This window comes from Mobula hypostoma, chromosome 27 (genome assembly GCF_963921235.1).
Source record: "Mobula hypostoma chromosome 27, sMobHyp1.1, whole genome shotgun sequence".
In the NCBI taxonomy this organism is placed as follows: Eukaryota; Metazoa; Chordata; class Chondrichthyes; order Myliobatiformes; family Myliobatidae; genus Mobula; species Mobula hypostoma.
The window spans coordinates 31,905,618-31,923,549 of NC_086123.1; the positions used below are offsets into that span (position 1 = coordinate 31,905,618).

The following is a 17,932-nucleotide window of genomic DNA, read 5'->3' on the forward strand; positions in this document are numbered from 1 at the left end:
TTTCTTCTATACCTGAAAAAATAAGTGGTGCTTCCATCTCCTTGCAGCTTTCAAATTTTCCTTCAGTAGCTATTAATCTAATTTCTCTGAATAAATCACAAGTGAGCCTGAATCAGAGACATTCTTTGAAAATCTGTTGCATGTGCCAATTATCCTCTAGAAAGGGGATCTTTTTAAAATGCAAAACAGTGCATTTGCTTGAAGTCTGTGAATTTGTGATTTGTTGCTTCTAATTTTGTGCTTGTTGCCTAGTATTAAAGAGCTTCCTTATTGCAGTAGAATATTCTTATTACTTCAAAGCAGTTTATTTTGGTCAAGTGGAAGAGAACAAATTAAGAAAATGCCAGTCTTTGAAATAATAGGATAACTCAAATGAGGTAGGGATAAGTTGACAACAAAAATAGAAATAAATGGGTTTGATGAGATGGTGATTTAAAAAAAAAGAATGTATCTGCTCAAGTTTTTTCACTGTGAAGTCTAGAAATATTCAGCAATATTTGACAGTTTAGAAGGATAAGCAGAAAGTAGAAGGAGGTGGTCTGATTAGAGAATAAAATCACTGTAGTGACGAGGAATGTTTACTCAGAAACTGAAGGCATTGAGCCAGCTTGGGTGGAGGTAAGAAATGACAAGGTTAGGAAATCTCTTGTGGGGGTAGTAAATGGCCCCCAGCTGTAGCTCCGTTTTAAGCAAAAAAAAATCAAGATGTAATGGGAGCTTCTAAGACAGATCCAGCAGTAATTCTAGGTAGCCAATCATCATATCAATTGGGCAATGTGTTGATACTATATAGCAGATCATTTCCAAAAGGGATATGTTGAGGAGTTAGAGGAGTTTTGGTATTGTATAATGAGAATTGGTTAATGATCACAGCACATTAGAAATTTGGTTTCAGTTTGAGAATGTGTAACTTGGGTGTGAAACTGGTGGCATAAATGGAGGTATGAATTTGCTGAAGTGGACTGGGAAATCAAAGAAAAATGTAGCTTATCAGTGGAAGACAATTAAACAGGCATTTAATTAGTCATTAAAGCTAGGGAAGAAAGGCATTTAGTTATGGCTACCTGAGGAAGTTAGAGATAGAATGAGATTTGAAATAAAAGGCATGTGAAATTGGGGAAAAAATGAATTTTTTGGAAACAGCCGATGATGATTTGGAGAGAGAGAGAAATATATATATGGAATGACAGCAGAGTAACAAATATATGAAAAAATAATAGTGGAAGCTACAAGTATACCAAACACAATGAAATTATACAAGAATTAAATGAGTAAGTAGGAAGTTGGCAAATGAAGTATTATTCTTGTAAACTTTAATGAATGCAAATTAGTTCACTGAAGCTTTCCTCAAATGGCAAGCCCAGCTTCCCTTAAACCAGTAACATTAATTTATGGAGACCAAAACTATACAGAATATTTTAGATGTGGTCTCACTAAGATCATATGTAATTGCAGGACATCTTTACTCATGTTCTCAAATCTCATGGTAATGAAGGCCAACATAATGTTTTCCTCCCCCCCCCCCCAGATAAAACCCAACACGCCCTTTCATCATTCCTATCTCATTCTGACTTAAAGTAGCTCTCTGTGGCTTCTGATGCAGTTCTAGCAAATGAAGAATGTTACTGGCCATTGCACCGTTGGACCATTGGTGGTTAGGTCAGCAATGAAAGTCCTCCATCTCTAGTGGTGTTCAGGACTTGCTTCATCGTATCAGTAACTTCCTCTCAGTTTCCACTACTGTCAAGTCATGCAAGTCTCGGATGGAGTCTCAGGAAAACCACTGCACTCAGATGTAGAAGGATTCTTCATTGCTGTTTCTGTAACAATTTTGTTTGAACAGTCAGGGTTGTTAGTCCTGAGTTGAAGCCCTGAACTTGGAGAAGCAGTGGACCACTCTTCATCTGTCCTCTACACTTTGACCTATTTGTCATGGGTGACCTTACCAAAAGCCAAAACATAAAATCCTGTCTCCGGTCAACATAGCTCTCCAGGTCATTGAGGCATGCAGGCCTCCAAAACACAAGAAGGTTGTGGTCCTCTTGGAGGAGCTTGAGGAATAGCACCCGATTTTCCATTCAGGTATGATGCAACCTTTGAGACTGAATATGAAAGTGAGTAATTTCAGATTACCCAAATTTTCAGTTATATGTTGGAACTGGACGATTGTGCTTTAAGATTATCCACCCCTAATGAATGATTATTTTCCTCTCTTTTACCACAGAGCACTGTCCTTGTGATTTGGCTACTGCTTGCATTTCACAGATTTGACATATCCCTCTCATTTTCTCTCCCTGCTCTCCTTTTTAGTCCATTAATCAGAGCTCTGTAAACATTGACGTTACATGGGTATCTCTGGCCTCCTCCTATCAAAGGTTTGAGCTATCAACTCCCCAACTCCCACTTTACACCTGAAGCTTGTTTGTTTTCTTACACTTTTATTCCTGATGAGAGATTTGGATCTGAACCATTAACTGTTTCTGCAGATGCTGTTTTACCTGCTGTCAATTTCTAGTATTTTCTGTAAGAATTGCAGAGTTCCAGCATCTGCCGTTTTTAAAAACATTTTTTCAACCTACCATTTTTAATTGCTTACTGAGCTCGCTTATTAGTTTTCAATGACTTGTGCACAGTATCTAGATCCCTTTGAACATTGACATTGTTCAGTCTCTCCCTGATGACAAATCTGCTCTGCTTTTGTTTTGTGCCTAACTTAATGTTTTTCCTCATTATATTGCATTCACTTTATTCCTCTCCACCTACTCACTTTGCATCTTCTTAAAGCCTATTTGCATCCGCCTCCTTTTCACAATCCCGCCTAATTTATATAATCAGCAACTGGAAAATATGACATTCTGTACTCTTAGCCCAATTGTTGATGTAGATCCTGAATACCTGGAGTCCATGAAGTAAATTCTGCAATAGTTACAACTTGTCAACCTTTGAAAGATCTGTGATTTCCCAGTCTTGCTTTCTGTCCAGTAATGAATTCCCTTCCCTTGTCAGTGTTTTACCCAAAATCCATGTGCTCTAACCATGCTGTGTTTGACCATATTGAACAAAAGAATGAAAAAATCAAAGTCGTGTTTAAATGGGTTGAGTTTACAAAATGTTGTATGAAACATGCCAGGTGTACAAAACACAAATGACTGGCATGGAATTGTTGCATTAGGAGAGGTAATGGACTATTGGCTTTTATTTGCAAATGGTAAGGAATATATTTCTTTAAAACAAGTTTTGATACAATGTTACAGAATGCTAAATGTGAAAACCAAAACAGTGTACAGTCCAGTTTTGTCTTAATGTTTAAGTAAGGGACATACTTGCCTTGGAGTTAATGCAGATGAATAGGGAATTGGAAAAATAAGTTAAGAAGGTTCGTCCGGTACTCAGTGGAGTACAAAAGAATGAGATATGGTCTTACAAGTAGATCGTAAAAGATGACACAAGAGATTGCAAGGATCTGGAACAAGAAAGAATCTGCTGGATTAACTCAACAGCATCCTGGGTGGTGGGAGAGGTTATTGATGCTTTGTGTCGAGCCAGTATAAAGAGAGATGGGGTGAAATGGACTGGTAGGTGAGAGGTAGATTGAGAAGGATTAAAGGATGATGGCAGAAGGAGCAAGGTGTTTGAGGGGGAGGGCTGAGTTAGGAGATGTAAGCAGATGGCTAACAGGTGAAAACTGACAAGGAACAAAAGCAGATGGTGGTAAGAGGGGAGGATGAAAACAAAACGGGCTGAAGGTGATAAATGGAACACTGTGCAGCACCTCTTCCACCGTCTTTGACCTGTTGCTGATTGTCTTAGATTTTTTGCATCATACTCTTGTACATTTATTCTTTTAAGAGAGCTTTTAATGTCTTGTATAATTTAAGTACCATTTATATTCTGTATCTGCACCTATAGTGGTGCTAGAAAGTTTGTGAACCCTTCAGCATTTTCTCTATTTCTGCATAAATTTGACCTAAAACGTGATCAGAACTTCACACAAGTCCTAAAACTAGATAAAGAGAACCCAATTAAATAAATAACACAAACAAACTTTATACTTGTTTGTTTATTTATTGTTAAAAATGATCTAATATTACATGTATTTGTTGAAAAGTATATGAAACTTTGCTTTCAATAACTGGAGTGACCCCCTTGTACAGCAATAACTTCAACCAAACATTTCTGGTAAAAGGTCAACCAACAAAAATCACTCCAAGAGCAAGGCACGTAATATTCCAGGAGGTCACAAAGAACCCCAGGGTATTATCTAAGAAGCTACAGGCCTCTCTTGCATTGGCTAATATCAGCGTTCATGAATCAACCATCAGGCAAACATTGAACAGCAATGGCAAGGTTGCAAGGAAAAAGCCACTACTCCCCACGAAGAACATTGCTGCCCGTCTAAGGTTTGCTAAAGACCACATGATAAGTCAGGAATCTACTGGAAGAATGTTCAGTGGATGGATGAGTCCAAAATAGAAATCTCTGGCTTAAATGAGAAGCGTTATGCAAACACTGCATTCCAGCATAAGAAAGAACCTCATCCCAACTGTGAAACGTGGTGGTGGCAGTGACATGGTTTGGTCCTGTTTTGCTGCTTCAGGACAGCCTGCCATCATTGATGGAACTATGAATTCTGAATTGTACCAGCAAATTCTAAAGAGAGATGTCGGGGTATCTGTCCATGACCCACTTTCTCTTCAGCTTCAGTTCAAGCAGCAAGACAACGATCCTAAACACACAAGTCAGTCCATCAAAGAATGGTTAAAGCAGAAGAAATTTCTGGTATAGCAGAATCAAACTTCTGACCTTAATGCTATAGAAATGTTGTGCAAGCAGTTCATGCAAGAAAGCCCACCAACATCCCAGAGCTGAAGCAGTTTTATAAGGAGGAATGGTTTTAAATTCCTCAAAGCCGATGTGCAGGGCTGATCAACAGTTACCGCAGTTACCCGAAACTTTTGGTTGAGGTTATTGCTGTACAAGGGAGTGACACCAGTTACTGAAAGCAAAGAAGCAAAGGTTCACATACTTTTTCCAACAAATACATGTAATATTCCTTGTGCCTGCGTGACATGTAATATTTGATCATTTTTCTCAATAAATAAATGAACAAGAATAATGTTTTTCCCTTATTTATTTAAATGTATTCTCTTTATCTAGTTTTAGGACGTGTGAAAATGTGATCACATTTTAGCTATATTTATGCTGAAATGGAGAAAATTCTACAGGGTTCACAAACTTTCTAACACCACTGTACATGCCTGTGATTTTACTGCAAGCAAGTTTTTTTTATTGTACCTGCACCTCACTGTAATTGTGCACATAACAATAAAGTAATAATGGAAACCATTAAGGTCGAGTTGAAAGGCAGATGGAACTATTGGTGGGAGACAATCAGTTAGGTGGGACTATTTAGTGGATGGAACTGGAAGGGGGTGAAAATGGGTGCTGTGGGGCTAGAGAGAGGCAAGGAAAAGGGAGCAAAAATGGAATGACTGCAGGTCGATTGGAAGAAGAGAGGGGAACAGGGGGGAAAGGTCAACAGGAATTGGAAAATTCAAAGTTTGTGTCCATCGTGGGCGATGAGGACAGCTGACATCCTTTGGTGGGTTTGTTATTTGTGTGTCTGGAGGTGACTGATGAAATCTGGGCTAGGAAGTACCTCTCACACGTGTGATAAATGTGTGAAGGTTCTGTAGTTGAGGTGCCTCACTACAGGAAGAATGTGGAAGAGTGCAGAGAAGATTTACAAGGATGTTGCCTGGGTTGGAGAGCGTGCCTTATGAGAATAGGTTGAGTGAACTTGGCCTTTTCTCCTTGTTAGATAGATAGATAGATATACTTTATTGATCCTGAGGGAAACTGGGTTTCGTTACAGCCGCACCAACCAAGAATAGAGCATAAATGTAGCAATACAAAAACCGCAAACAATCAAACAACAAAATGCAAACTATGCCAGATGGAAATAAGTCCAGGACCAGCCTATTGGCTCAGGGTGTCTGACCCTCCACAGGAGGAGCTGCAAAGTTCGATGGCCACAGGCAGGAACAACCTCCCGTGACGCCCAGTGTTGTGCCGGAGTCCAACAGCAAAAAGTTCAATATCCGGTCTAGAAACATGTTCCTCGATCGTAATATGACCTGGATTGCACCATCCGTTGTTAACCAGAACAGTAAGCACCTAACTCCTTTACGCTTACCACTCTCAGTGCACTTCCGGTCAGCCCGAACAGTCTGGAAGCCGTCCATGGAAAAGTTTTGACCGGGTATGTCCCCGTGCAGCCCCGTTCCAGTACAACACATAACACTGCACTCCCGAAATGTTCTTTGATGCCTGGTTAACGCCGTGAACTTGTCTATTTTATTACCCACCGAACTCCTCTTCTCCATAAGTCTCTATCTATCTATCTATAGTTACAGCAGTGCAAAGCAATACCATAATTTGATAAAGAACAGACCATAGGCACAGTAAAAAAAAAAGTCTCAAAGTCCCGAGTCGATCGACTCCCGAGTCCCCGATAGCAGGCCGCAAAAGGGAGAAACTCCCTGCCATAAACCTCCAGGCACCGTCAACTTGCCAATACCCTGAGTCCATCCATCCGAAAACTCCGAGCTTCCGAGCAGCCTCTCCGATACAGCCTTCCGAGCGCCGTCCTCTGCCCGGCCGCTGAAACACGCAAAGCCGAGGATTTCGAGGCCTTCAGCTCCGGAGATTCCGGTTACCACACAGTAGCAGCGGTAGTAAAGCAGACATTTCAGAAGTTTTCCAGATGTTCTGCTGTGCTCTCACATCTGACTCCATCAAATCAGGATTGTGCACGGTCCCCTACTTGACAAATAACAGATATTCATCACCGAAGTGGCCGCGCATGCTGTCGTCGCGCCGCCATCTTCTCTCCCCTCCCGGGAGGATGAGGAGTGACCTGATAGAGGTGTACAAGATGATGAAAGGCATTGATCGTGTGGATAGTCGGAAGCTTTTTCCCAGGGCTGAAATGGCTAACACAAGGGGGCATAATTTTAAGGTGCTTGGAAGTAAGTACAGAGGGAATGTCAGGAGTAAGTTTTTCACACAGAGTGGTGGGTGCATGAATGCACTGCCAGCAAAGGTGGTGGAGGTGGATACAATAGGATCTTACATAGGTAAATGGAGCTTAGAAAAATAGAGGGCTATGCAGTAGGGTAATTCTTGGTGGCTTCTAGAGTAGGTTACATGGTTGACACAACATTGTGGGCTAAAGGGCCTGTAATGTGCTGTACATTTCAATGTTCTACTGCTTGTTCTTTCCACTGTTGTTTCCTTTCTGCTTCAAAATTCATACCAATTGGGTTGATGACTAATGAGCAATATGATATGTTATTCTTTGCATTAAACCTCACCTGGCAGTGGAGAGGGCAGAGGACAAAGACCATTCACACCATTCTCTGTAAATTCTTGAGACTGTTGTGTGTGAAAATCCCAGGAGGTTGGCAGTTTCTGAGATCCTCAAACCACCAACAAGCATGGTTAAAGTCACTTAGATCATATTTCTTCCCCATTCTGATGTTTGGGCTGAGAAACAACAGAACCTCTTAATCATGTCTGCATGGTGTATGCATTGTGTTGTTGCCAAATCATTCGCTGATTTATATATTTGCATTAATGACCAGATGTGCACTGTACTCAATAAAGAGGTAATATATATTGCTGCTTACCTCAGTTCTTTTTGTTTCAAAATTGCATTGACTACATTTGGAAATTATCCCCTATAACTTGTATCAAAGCCACTAGCGATTTTTAATTACCAACCTTTCCAGTTAATTGAAGAATTCCAAACTGAACAAAAGCATTCACCATCAGATCTGGGACAGACAGCAAAATAAATACATTGTTGGAAAGCTTTACCATTGAAATGTGAATTGGAGTGAGAGTGTGGTTTAGAAAAATGAGGAAAATGATTAAGTTTGGTGAATACTTCATGCAATCCAGGAGAAAACTGTATACATAAATTCCAGCAAATTAAGACAGCCAAAAATGGTTATCTTTTGTATGAAAAGGTGACAAAGTTGCTAACAAAATGTAATAAATGTAACAGAACAAGCTGTAACTTTGAGTATTGAAAACCTTGCTCAGTTCTCCTGAAGCTGTTCTCTGTTTAGGAATTGGGTCTTTTGTTGAAAGCTATCTCCAACACTTAAGTTTGGTTTATGTAATTTGGAGTTGTACTTTATAATGGAAGGCTAGTATAACAAGAGTATTGCCAACAGGGAATTAAGTGTAAAATGGAAAACTGTATAATTTTAATAAATAAATGTTATATTATAATATTGGCCTTATAATACCAACTTAAGTAAAAAAAAATCTGTGTACTATTGACTTAAGAATTGTTAACTTTGATCTTGTTCAGATTACGCTTATCTGCTTCATCCTGAAGAATATAATGAACACCTTTGAAATATTAAAATACAAATAAACAGCGGTAATTGTTTACTGACTAATGTGAGTGAATGCCACATTTTTTAAGTGTAGATGACTGTACTCCACTGATGTAGACCACTGTGAATACTCATTGATAAAATAATTTTTAAAGACTGATCACAGCCTGCATCCACACTTGAGAGGGCAGGTGCTTCCAAACTGTGAATCCTATACTTCACAGAAATACGCTGTATTTCAGGTAGATTAAATAGCGCTCTTGGCTCCATCTCTCCCCCTCCTGTCTTCTCCTATCATTTCGGATCCCCCCCCCACTTTCAGATCTCTTACTAGCTCTTCCTTCAGTTAGTCCTGATGAAGGGTCTCGGCCCGAAACGTCGACTGTACCTCTTCCTAGAGATGCTGCCTAGCCTGCTGCGTTCACCAGCAACTTTTATGTGTGTTACTCTGCTTTTACATTTTGTTTGCTGTTCCTTGTTCAGGTATCCCAGGTAGTCTCCATGCCAGCGAATCACTTCCCAGTTGGCAGCAACATGACTACAGTCCATCTCTGCTCAGATGGAACGTACATCTATTGGATCTGGTCTCCTGCTGGTTTAAATGAAAAAACTCCCAAGGGTCATTCTGTTTTCATGGATGTTTTTGAACTAACGGTAAGTTTCTGGATGCTTTCCTTAAAAAGTTGCTTTGGAGATGCCTCGTTGCATTTGTTTTGAACCTATTATGATTTACATTACCTTAATCTATTATTTATTAAGCCTTCAGAATTGTTAAATCATGCAATCTGATTAGTCTGGAAAACTTCCCTCATAAGGCAATCGATGTGATAAACCTCTTCTGAATTGCCTCCAGTGCCTTAACATTCTTAAATAAGAAGAGAAATATTGACATATTATTCCTGGTGAGGTCTCATTAAGTCCAATATAACCAAAATATGGCTTCTCTACTTCGGAATTTAATTCTCCTTGCAATAAATGATAACATTCTATTAACTTCCCTAGGAATTAAACTATCTACGTGTAAGCTTTCTGTGAACTCTACAAATAGCACTGGACTGGTCATTCAGTCCACAATGTATGATTTTGATCCCAATTTATACCAAATGTCATCCTGTGCATCAACCATATGCCTCTACTGTCTTCATATTCTATCTAAAAGCCTCTTAAACTCCATTGTTAAGCGTACTGAATCATGATTGTATGAAATGTGTTTGTAGCTTCATTGGTCCCACTAAAAGATGTTGATTTGAATGCATCAGTAATTCAGTGACTGAATGGAACCGGGCTGATACAAGCTGATTATTGGGGCACATTTTGAGATTAAAGATTTTAAGAGCCTGATTGCACTCCTAGCCCTGCTAACCTATTCCAGGCACCTACTATTCCTACGTGTAAAATTCGCCCCTTGCATTGTCTTTCAATTTTCCCCTTATAATCTTAAAAGGATGTCCTCTGATAGACACAAGAACGTGTGCAGATGCTGGAAATCCAAAGCAAATCCAAAGAGTTCTGAAGAAGGGTATCGGATGAAATGTCGACTGTGTACTCTTTTCCATAGATGCTGCCTGACCTGCTGAGTTTCTCCAGCATTTTGTGGATGTCCTCTGATGTTTGACATTTCTACCCCGGAGAAAAGATTCTGATTTTGTACCCTATCTATGCTTCTCTGTCACGTCTCCCTTTGTCCTCTGATGGTCGAGGGAGAACAACCCCAATATGTTTTTCCAACTTTTCACTGTACTCCCATTCTTTAATCTGGGCAGCATCTTCGTAAACCTGTTCTGCACCCTTTCCACATTCTCCCTATAACGGATGACCAGACTGCACATAATACTCCGGGTGCAGTCTGAATCAGAATTACGTTAATTATTACTGACATACAGTTGCAAGAAAGAGTTTGAGAACCCTTTGCAATTGCCTGGTTTTCTGCAATAATTACTCATAAAATGTGTCTGATCTTCATCTAAGTCACAATAATAGACAAACACAATCTTCCTAAATGAATAACGTACAAATATTTGTACTTTTCCTCAAAACAGTATGTGAGCCTCTGGGGTAATGCCTTCTATAAAAGCTATTTGGAGTCGGGTGTTCCAATCAATGAGATGAGATTGGAGGTGTGGGTTGTAGAGGGGCCCGCCCTGTTTTTAAAAAAAAAAAGACACACACAGTCAGGTTAGTGACAGAGCCTGCTCTTTTCAAGAAAGATCTGTTTATCTGCACCCATACCTTAATCAAAACAACTTTTAGAGGACCTTAAGAAGAATTGTACAGATGAGTGAAGCTGGAAAAGGCTACGAAAGCATTTCTAAGGACCTGAGTGTTCATCAGTCCACAGCAAGAGAAGTGTCTACACATGGAGGAAATTCAGTACTGTTACCACCCTGCCTAGGAGTGGGTGCCCTGCAAAGATCACACAAAGAGCACAGCATGCAATGCTGAAGGAGATGAAAGAGAACCCAAGGGTAACAGCAAAAGACCTGCAGAAATCTCTGGAACTTACTGAAGTCTCTGGTCATTTGTCCCCTATAAGAAACGCATCGAACAAGAATGGTGTTCATGGATGGACACCATAGAGGAAACCGCTGCTCTCCAAAACAAATATTGCTATACGTTTCAAGTTTGTAAAAGACCACCTGGATGTTCCACAACATGTTCCACGAAAGCAGAGTGCCTCAAAGACTGAATGACAGTTAAATGTTAGAACCCCAAAGCACCCCTCCACTCCCCTCAGCCACACATAAGCAGCAGCAAAGCTACAGCCCCCCCCAACACCAGCAAAAACGGATCAGCACCCCCCCACCCAACACTCATGCGTGCAACAATGCAACAACAAAGACACTACTCATTCACCCAGTAATTCGACATACCACAGGCTGTCTGTCTCCCTAATAAGGGAAAAAGAGGTGTCCTCGTTTCACAGCAAGAGGGGAGTCATAACAAAACAATTCGCCAACTTATGGTGTTAAAAGTCTGTTGCATCCCTTCTTCCAAGCTCTGTACCGAAATATCTTGGGTCTCTGAGCACACGGCCAGCAGCCAGATCACTGCTTTCGATCTTCCATCTGCCATAACGCACCAGGTGGCGGCACCGACCTCGAGTCCAACCGCCTGCAGAGCCATGGAAAACTGGTGCCCTGAAGGTGCGCTAGTCTTTTAGGCCGCGTCCTTGGCATATCAAAAAGTGGCCGGTCGTGACACCGTGAGAGCGGGTACTGTTTCCGCAAAGAACTGAAGTCAGCGTGTAACTCCAGTTCAGGGTTTTCAAAAGAACTCTGAAAAGGAAAGAGATTTTTAAAGAAATAGAGCTGTTTCCTAAGATGCTTAATGTTTCCAAAGGAGTGGCTGTTAGGCACTGTCATCCTCCTGAGCTCTGCCATTGATGAACTGAAACAGTTTTGTATGGAGGAATGGTCTAAGATTCCTCCTTGCTGTTGTGCAAGTCTGATCAGCAGCTTCAGGAAATGTTTGGTGCAGGTTATTGCTGCTAAAGGAGGTTCTACTAGTTATTAAATACAAGGGTTTGCATACTTTTTCCAGCCTGGATTGTGAATGATTAAACAATATGTTCAGTAAAAATATGAAAAGTACAATTGTTCGTGTGTTATTAGTTTAGGCAGATTGTGTTTGTCTATTATTGTGACTTAGATGAAGATCAAACTATATTTTAAACCATAAGACCATAAGATATAGGAGCAGAATTAGGCCATTTGGCCTATCGAGTCTGCTCCGCCATTTCATCATCACTGATTCAACTTCCTTCTTGGCCTCAATCTCACGCCTTCTCGTATCCCTTCATGCCCTGACCAATCAAGAATCTATCAACCTCTGCCTTAAATATGCATAGAGACTTGGCCTGCACAGCTGCCTGTGGCAAAGTATTCCACAGATTCACCACTCTCTGCCTAAAGAAATTACTCCTCATCTTCTCGTCAGAATAGAGGGACGTTCTAAAAGAACGCCCCTGTATTCTGAGGTTGTGTCCTCTGGTGTTAGACTCTCTCACCATAGGAAATATCCTCTCTATATCCACTCCATCAAGGCCTTTCGTCATTTGATAGGTCTGAATGAGGTCACCCTTCATTCTTCTGCATTCTAGTGAATACGTTCCCAGAGCCATCAAACACACTTCATATGACAAGCCATTCAATCCTGGATTTTATGAGTAATTAATGCAGAAAACTAGATAATTGCAAAGGGTTCACAAACTTTTTCTTGCAACTATATTGTGAAATTTGTTGATTTGTAGCAGTAATATTGTGTAATACATAAAATATGCTATATAAATACCTAGACTTGTATATATTAATTAATTAAGAGTGAGAAACTAGTGAGATGGAATTCATGGGTTCATTGGCTATTCAGAAGTCTGATAGAAGAATGAAGTTTTATACCACTGGAGAATGACTTCCTTACTCTTATGCTTAACACCCCTGCAACCAAGCCTTCTATACCACCTTAGCCATTTGCATAGCCACTTTCAGTGAACTATAGACCTGGACCTGTAGATCCCTCTATACTGATCCACCCATCTATATTATCAATGAACATCAAAGTTGCTGGTGAACGCAGCAGGCCAAGCAGCATCTATAGGAAGAGGCGCAGTCGACGTTTCAGGCCGAGACCCTTCGTCAGGACTAACTGAAGGAAGAGTGAGTAAGGGATTTGAAAGCTGGAGGGGGAGGGGGAGATGCAAAATGATAGGAGAAGACAGGAGGGGGAGGGATGGAGCCGAGAGCTGGACAGGTGATAGGCAGAAGGGGATACGAGAGGATCATGGGACAGGAGGCCTAGGGAGAAAGATGGGGGGGGGTGACCCAGAGGATGGGCAAGAGGTATATTCAGAGGGACAGAGGGAGAAAAAGGAGAGTGAGAGAAAGAATGTGTGCATAAAAATGAGTAACAGCTGGGGTACGAGGGGGAGGTGGGGCCTAGCGGAAGTTAGAGAAGTCAATGTTCATGCCATCAGGTTGGAGGCTACCCAGACGGAATATAAGGTGTTGTTCCTCCAACCTGAGTGTGGCTTCATCTTTACAGTAGAGGAGGCCGTGGATAGACATGTCAGAATGGGAATGGGATGTGGAATTAAAATGTGTGGCCACTGGGAGATCCTGCTTTCTCTGGCGGACAGAGCGTAGATGTTCAGCAAAGCGGTCTCCCAGTCTGCGTCGGGTCTCACCAATATATAAAAGGCCACATCGGGAGCACCGGACGCAGTGGGGTGATATACTGCGTCCGGTGCTCCCGATGTGGCCTTTTATATATTGGTGAGACCCGACGCAGACTGGGAGACCGCTTTGCTGAACACCTACGCTCTGTCCGCCAGAGAAAGCAGGATCTCCCAGTGGCCACACATTTTAATTCCACATCCCATTCCCATTCTGACATGTCTATCCACGGCCTCCTCTACTGTAAAGATGAAGCCACACTCAGGTTGGAGGAACAACACCTTATATTCCGTCTGGGTAGCCTCCAACCTGATGGCATGAACATTGACTTCTCTAACTTCCACTAATGCCCCACCTCCCCCTCGTACCCCATCCGTTATTTATTTTTAAACACACATTCTTTCTCTCACTCTCCTTTTTCTCCCTCTGTCCCTCTGAATATACCTCTTGCCCATCCTCTGGGTCACCCCCCCCACCCGTCTTTCTCCCTAGGCCTCCTGTCCCATGATCCTCTCGTATCCCCTTTTGCCTATCACCTGTCCAGCTCTCGGCTCTATCCCTCCCCCTCCTGTCTTCTCCTATCATTTTGCATCTCCCCCTCCCCCTCCAGCTTTCAAATCCCTTACTCACTCTTCCTTCAGTTAGTCCTGACGAAGGGTCTCGGCCTGAAACGTCGACTGCGCCTCTTCCTATAGATGCTGCTTGGCCTGCTGCGTTCACCAGCAACTTTGATGTATGTTGCTTGAATTTCCAGCATCTGCAGAATTCCTGTTGTTTTTGTTTATATTATCAATGAAGTCAGTGACATATCACAAACAAGAGGTCCAGCTCCAATCCTTGCAGAGCAACACTGGTCTCAGACCTCCAACCAGATTAGTAGCCTTGCAACCTATTCTGTCTTTGGGTAAGCCGGTTCTGAATCCAAACCTGCAATTTATCCTGCATCCCAGGTATCTGCATCGTCTGATAAACTACAAGAAACCTTATCAAATCTCATACCAATTCGAGGTCAATAATATCCCTGCAGTATCCTCATCAAGCTCCTTTGTCACCACTCAAAAAAACTCGGATCCAGTTTGTAAGGCATGACCTGCCCTGTACAAAGCCAGGCTGACTGTCCCTAAAAAGAATCAGAATCACATTTATTATCACCAACATGTGAAGTGAAATTTGTTAACTTGGCGGCAGCAGCAGCAGTTCAATGCAATACAGTTCAATATAGAAGAGGGAAAAAATAATAAAAAATAATTAAATCAGTTACAGTATACATATTAATAATTAAATCAGTTACAGTATACATATTAGTTTAGGCAGATTGTGTTTGTCTATTATTGTGCCTTAGATGAAGATCAAACTATATTTTAAACCATAAGACCATAAGATATAGGAGCAGAATTAGGCCATTTGGCCTGTTGAGTCTGCTCCGCCATTTCATCATCACTGATTCAACTTCAATTGAATCAGTGAATTGATTATGGGGAGCAAGGACATGGCAGACCAATTGAATAATTACTTTGGTTCTGTCTTCACTAAGGAGGACATAAATAATCTTCCAGAAATAGTAGGGGACAGAGGGTCCAGTGCGATGGAGGAACTGAGCGAAATACATGTTAGTAGTGAAGTGGTGTTAGGTAAATTGAACGGATTGAAGGCAGATAAATCCCCAGGGCCAGATGGTTTGCATCCTAGAGTGCTTAAGGAAGTAGCCCAAGAAATAGTGGATGCATTAGTGATAATTTTTCAAAACTCGTTAGATTCTGGACTAGTTCCTGAGGATTGGAGGGTGGCTAATGTAACTCCACTTTTTAAAAAAGGAGGGAGAGAGAAACCGGGGAATTATAGACCGGTTAGCCTAACGTCGGTGGTGGGGAAACTGCTGGAGTCAGTTATCAAGGATGTGATAACAGCACATTTGGAAAGCGGTGAAATGATCGGACAAAGTCAGCATGGATTTGTGAAAGGAAAATCATGTCTGACGAATCTCATAGAATTTTTTGAGGATGTAACTAGTAGAGTGGATAGGGGAGAACCAGTGGATGTGGTATATTTGGATTTTCAAAAGGCTTTTGACAAGGTCCCACACAGGAAAATAGTGTGCAAACTTAAAGCACACGGTATTGGGGGTAAGGTATTGGTGTGGGTGGAGAATTGGTTAGCAGACAGGAAGCAAAGAGTGGGAATAAACGGGTCCTTTTCAGAATGGCAGGCGGTGACTAGTGGGGTACCGCAAGGCTCAGTGCTGGGACCCCAGTTGTTTACAATATATATTAATGACTTGGATGAGGGAATTAAATGCAGCATCTCCAAGTTTGCGGATGACACGAAGCTGGGTGGCAGTGTTAGCTGTGAGGAGGATGCAGGGTGACTTGGATAGGTTGGGTGAGTGGGCAAATTCATGGCAGATGCAATTTAATGTGGATAAATGTGAAGTTATCCACTTTGGTGGCAAAAATAGGAAAACAGATTATTATCTGAATGGTGGCCGATTAGGAAAAGGGGAGGTGCAACGAGATCTGGGTGTCATTATACACCAGTCATTGAAAGTGGGCATGCAGGTACAGCAGGTGGTGAAAAAGGCGAATGGTATGCTGGCATTTATAGCGAGAGGATTCGAGTACAGGAGCAGGGAGGTACTACTGCAGTTGTACAAGGCCTTGGTGAGACCACACTTGGAGTATTGTGTGCAGTTTTGGTCCCCTAATCTGAGGAAAGACATCCTTGCCATAGAGGGAGTACAAAGAAGGTTCACCAGATTGATTCCTGGGATGGCAGGACTTTCATATGAAGAAAGAGTGGATGAACTGGGCTTGTACTCGTTGGAATTTAGAAGATTGAGGGGGGATCTGATTGAAACGTATAAGATCCTAAAGGGATTGGACAGGCTAGATGCAGGAAGATTGTTCCCGATGTTGGGGAAGTCCAGAACGAGGGGCCACAGTTTGAGGATAGAGGGGAAGCCTTTTAGGACCGAGATTAGGAAAAACTTCTTCACACAGAGAGTGGTGAATCTGTGGAATTCTCTGCCACAGGAAACAGTTGAGGCCAGTTCATTGGCTATATTTAAGAGGGAGTTAGATATGGCCCTTGTGGCTACGGGGGTCAGTGGGTATGGAGGGAAGGCTGGGGCAGGGTTCTGAGTTGGAGGATCAGCCATGATCATAATAAATGGCGGTGCAGGCTCGAAGGGCCGAATGGCCTACTCCTGCACCTATTTTCTATGTTTCTATATATTGAATAGATTTAAAAAACATGCAAAAAACAAAAATACTGTATATTTAAAAAAAAAAGGTAGTATGTAAGGGTTCAATGTCCATTTAGGAATCGGATGGCAGAGGGGAAGAAGTTGTTCCTGAATCGCTGAGTGTGTGCCTTCAGGTTTCTGTACCTCCTACCTGATGGTAACAGTGAGAAAAGGGCATGCCCTGGGTGCTGGAAGCCCTTAATAATGGACGCTACCTTTTGGAGACACCGCTCCCTGAAGTTGTCCTGGGTGCTTTGTTGGCCAGTACCCATAGATGGAGCTGACTAGATTTACAACCCTCTGGAGCTTCTTTCAGTCCTGTGCAGTAACCCCCTCTCCCCCACCCCAAACCAGACAGTGATGCGGCCTGTCAGAACGCTCTCCACGATACATCTATAGAAGTTTTTGAGTGTATTTGTTGATATGCCAAATAAATCTCTTCAAACTCCTAATGAAGTATAGCCACTGTCTTGCCTTCTTTATAACTACATCCATGTGTTGGGACCAGGTTAGATCCTCAGAGATCATGACGCCCAGGAACTTGAATCTGCTCACTCTCTCCACTTCTGATCCCTCTGAGGATTGCTATGTGTTTTTGTCTTGCCCTTCCTGAAGTCCTAAATCAGCTCTTTCACTTTACTGGCATAGTGTGCCAGGTTGTTGCTGTGGCACCACTCCACTAGTTGGCATATCTCATTCCTGAATGCCCTCTCATCACCACCTGAGATTCTACGATATCATCAGCATATTTATAGATGGTATTTGAGCTATGCCTAGCCACACAGTCATGTGTATATAGAGAGTAGAGCAGTGGGCTAAGCACACACCCCTGCGGTGCACCAGTGTTGATCGTCAGCGAGGAGGATATGTTATTACCAATCCACACAGATTGTGATCTTCCAGTTAGGAAGTCGAGGATCAAATAGCATCCAACAGGCAATGCCTTTCCAAGTTTGCATAAATGATGTCCCTCAGTATTTTCTGCAATAGCTTCCTACCACTGATGTGAGGCTTACTGGCCCATATTTACCTGAGTTATCCCATTTCTCATCTTGAACAAAGGCATAACAACACTACAGCTAATTCAATCCAGTTCACTTTTCGTTTTTCTA

General features: G+C 41.9%; 1 protein-coding gene across 5 annotated transcripts in view; it reads left to right on the forward strand.

The window, feature by feature from the left end:
- LOC134338343 (probable E3 ubiquitin-protein ligase HECTD4) overlaps positions 1 to 17,932 on the forward strand; it is a 291,135-nt gene that overhangs the window by 75,712 nt on the left and 197,491 nt on the right. For all 5 annotated transcript variants that reach the window (XM_063034109.1, XM_063034111.1, XM_063034113.1 and 2 more), the window contains exon 7: positions 8,895 to 9,065. In XM_063034109.1, coding sequence (XP_062890179.1) covers positions 8,895 to 9,065 — 171 coding nt within the window. The remainder of the gene's footprint in view (positions 1 to 8,894; positions 9,066 to 17,932) is intronic.